This window comes from Suricata suricatta, chromosome 10, assembly GCF_006229205.1.
Source record: "Suricata suricatta isolate VVHF042 chromosome 10, meerkat_22Aug2017_6uvM2_HiC, whole genome shotgun sequence".
NCBI lineage: Eukaryota > Metazoa > Chordata > Mammalia > Carnivora > Herpestidae > Suricata > Suricata suricatta.
In genome coordinates this window covers 100,555,195-100,558,836 of record NC_043709.1, presented here as the reverse complement: position 1 = coordinate 100,558,836, position 3,642 = coordinate 100,555,195, and the positions used below count along the sequence as shown (strand labels likewise).

Sequence of the window (3,642 nt, the reverse complement as noted above, 5' to 3'; positions counted from 1 at the left end):
GGGGAAGAGTGAGAGACACATCAAGGGAGACTACTGAATACTGAAGATGAACCATGGACTGAAAGGAGAGGGGGAGGGAGGGAGGGGGTGATGGTCATGGTGGGGGGCACTTGTGGGGAGAAGCACTGGGTGTTATATGGAAACCAATTTGACAATAAACTATTATTAAAAAATAAATAAATCATGCAGGAGGAGTGAACTGTGGACCAGTGGTGGCACTGTGGGATGAGAACTATCCCTCACTTCTTTTTGATCCAATTAGGAGGACACAGCTGAAACCCCATAATGGGCATCGGCCAAGGGGACCAGGTTTAGTTCTAGGGCAGAGAAATGGCAGGGAAAGCTAGGTGTAGGATTGCGGTGTTGGTGGGACACTGGTTTAGTTGTGGAATTTGCATACCTGATGTCATTTAAGGGGAGACAGGATGACTTATTCTACCAATAGCTCTCTTACACTGTCTGAATGTCTTCACTCTGTTGAACTAATTAAAAAACAGTAGCTTTTTGAGATTCTTTTGTGTTAATGAGTGTAGTTGGTGAGAGGGTATTCATCCCACCCCTTGGAAGGAACCTGTAATACCTGCTTCTTTCTCTTTTGATCCCCAGCTAAGATCAGCAGCCTGGAGGAGATGGGAATTTGATGGAGGGAAGAGCCCTGGGGCTGACTGAGACTTTCTGGGGCTTGGAGGCAGGTTCCAAGGGCTGGGAGCCTTGACCGTGCATGAGTTCTGGGAGTTGGTTCAGTGAATCCCAGAACAAGCCCAGTAATTTCTAGGCAAGGTCTCAACCTCAGTCCTTCTGGAGACATCTTCTCTGACTCTTCCTTCCCACCTCCCTTTTCTTTTCCCCTCAGCCCCTGATGCCCCCTACACCCACTGGAAGCAGACTGTCTTCTATTTGGAAGATTACCTCACTGTCCGGAGGGGGGAGGAAATCTATGGGACCATATCCATGAAGCCAAATGCCAAAAATGTGGTGAGTGCTGAGGCAGTCTCTATCGGGGCCAGGGTCAGAGGGAAGAAGGGACCTGCGGAGCTAGCTCCCTGGAGCTCCCCAGAGCCCCTTGCCCAGGTGCCTCCAGTGGCTTGTGCACAGCCAGACAAGGTACTGGGGGAGGGGCAGTAGAAAGGCAGGTTTGGGCTGACTGTGTATAACTGAAGGCCTCAAACTATGGCCCATTGAAATTCAAGGGTGATAGATTTTCTCAAGGCCCCGCTCTGGACTCTCAGCTTTGAGTTCAGCCTCCAGTTCTGCATCCAAAGGTCTTTGGGCATGGAGGCTGTTGCCATGGGTTTCAGCTCCTTTAGAACAAGCCAAGCCAGAAAATAACAGCTTCTGGTGGCCTGGAAGATGTTTGGTTCCATTTCTTCAGCGCTCCTGGTGGGTCAGGGATCATGTGATACTTTCTGAACAACTGCGGGTGCAAGCGTGTGTATTAAAAGCGTATAGAGAATGCTTTGAGGGTTGTGCCACAGAAGACTCAACCACCCCACTCTGTTTTCTCTCAGGATGAAATCAGAGGGAACATTTCTATATTATAACAGGAAGGCTTTAGGTTAGAAATCAAAGAACTTCCTGTGTGGATAATGAGGCACCAGAATAGATTCCCGAGGGCTGTTCGTGGGAACCCCTTAGCTAGAAAACCTTAGAAACTGCAGTTACCCATTCCTCTGCCTGCCGGAGGGGGTGGTGCTTGCCTTTGGTACCACACTAATGCTGGGACCCTTTGCTCTTCCTTTGTAGCGAGACCTCGATTTCACGGTAGATTTGGATTTTAAGGGACAGCTGTGTGAAACATCTGTATCTAATGACTACAAAATGCGTTAGCATACGTGGGAGGCTGCAGAGAGCGAGCGAGAAGAGAAACTCTTACCTCGATCTGCGGCTCTGTAACAAGGAACACCATTTGCAGGACTACACACTTGAAAACCAGAGTTTTTAAATTCTGCCTTGAAGATTGGTGAACTCACCAGGGCTCCCGTGGGCCCTGCCACTGGATAGAGAGCCTCCAGCTCCTCAGCTCTGCTCTGGGAGCCCTTCACAGAGGCTCTGCTGTCACCAACGAAGAGCAACCTCCAGTGCTGTGGCTGGGGACCCCCGAGGATGGAAAAGTATACATGTATACCCATTTGTCCTCCTTAACTGTGAATCTCTGGAACTTCCAAGTTTTGCATGCTGCAGGCATCTAGGACAGATTGCTTCACTAGAACCTGGAGACATAGTGTCTTTGATAGCATAAGCCAGATTACCTGTCTGTGCGGTGGTGTGTGTGTGCGTGCGTGCGTGCGTGTGTGTGTGTGTGTACAGCATATCCATTAGTTTATTTACCCACAACACCTGTATATGCATGCATATACAACCACGTGGGTATATTTCTGTGTTCATTCAGGGTGTGTGTGTGTGTGTGTGTGTGTGTGTGTGCGCGCGTGCGCATAGAAAATATATTACTCTCAGAGGAGATTCTGTTGCTTTCGAATAGGAATTTGTTTTGTGATTAGTTCTCCCCATTCCCAATCCCTTACAGATGTTAAGCAGCTATGAAACGTTCTCTGTACTAGCTCTGGTCTCCTTTTGACTAGACTGTGGCTCTGAACCCTGAGCATAGTACCACGTACTCTGTTGGCGCTCAATAAATGCACATGAGAGCGAAGTGATGGCCTGGCTGTGTTCCTGGTGCTCTGGGAGGGGAGGGCTTGGGAGTAGGTTAGAGGAATGGAAGATCTAAGGAGCCATAGTTACTGCTCCCAGCTCCCAGAAGGTAGCTCCTTGGTATAAGCAGTCAGGACTGGTCTAACAGCATGTCTTCTGCAAACTCTCACAGGGTGGGAAGAGGGATTTAGTGGTGAAGTTGGGGCAAAGGGAAGAGAGGAGGTAACCAAGAGTGCTTTAGAATGGAAGGCTATATGTAGCCTGGAGAAGGCCAAGCTCAGAAATAGGAAAATCTAGGGTGTGCATCCCGCTGGGAGGACCTGAAGAAAGCAGGAGCTGGTGGTCCTGGGTCCCTTGGGAGAGACTGGGGCAAGGTCTGAGCAAAAGGCCAGGGTGCCAAGAGTTTGATGCACTGCACTGCATCTTGTCCTTGCTCCCTCACCCCTGGCTATTGTCTGGCCTGGTCTGCTGCCCTCTGCATTGACAGGAGCTCACCCACCTTGAATGGAGCCTTCCCACTGAGCACAGGTATAAAACAGGTGGGTCCTAGGATGGTGCCCCAGGTTCCCAAGGCAGCCCCTTTCCCCAGCATGGCTAGTAAATCTGTAGCCCCCCAACTTCTTCAGCCCTGCCACCTCTCAGATTTTAGGCTCTGGTTCCGTCATGAAGAGGGCAGAACCAGAGGAGAGATTTTTGTGGCTCGGAATAATCCCTGGAGCAAGGCAGAGGCCTTACCTGTGGACCGGGCCCAGGCTGAGCTGCCTTAAAGATTCAATTGCCAAGGAGCCTGAGGGCCTGCCTCTGCTGTGTGGGAAGGAACTGGGTCAGGCTCCTTGGCCATGGGGCTGTAAGCTGACCTCTGCCTTTAATACACCTGGACCTTGGGCAAGGCATGTCACTTTCCTGAGCCTCAGCCTTACCACCACTGATCTGAACTAGATGAGTGTTTTCCACATGGTGTCCTTGGGAGCCCTGGGACTTTGGGGCAGTGCC

The 3,642-nt window shown here is 50.5% G+C and overlaps 1 protein-coding gene across 3 annotated transcripts in view; it reads left to right on the top strand.

Moving 5' to 3' along the window:
* The window catches only part of PRMT8 (protein arginine methyltransferase 8), a 98,349-nt gene extending 95,695 nt beyond the window's left edge, over positions 1 to 2,654 (top strand). For all 3 annotated transcript variants that reach the window (XM_029954067.1, XM_029954065.1, XM_029954066.1), the window contains exons 9-10: positions 854 to 975; positions 1,744 to 2,654. In XM_029954067.1, coding sequence (XP_029809927.1) covers positions 854 to 975; positions 1,744 to 1,827 — 206 coding nt within the window. In that variant the 3' untranslated portion in view covers positions 1,828 to 2,654. The remainder of the gene's footprint in view (positions 1 to 853; positions 976 to 1,743) is intronic.
* The last annotated feature ends 988 nt before the right edge of the window (positions 2,655 to 3,642 follow it).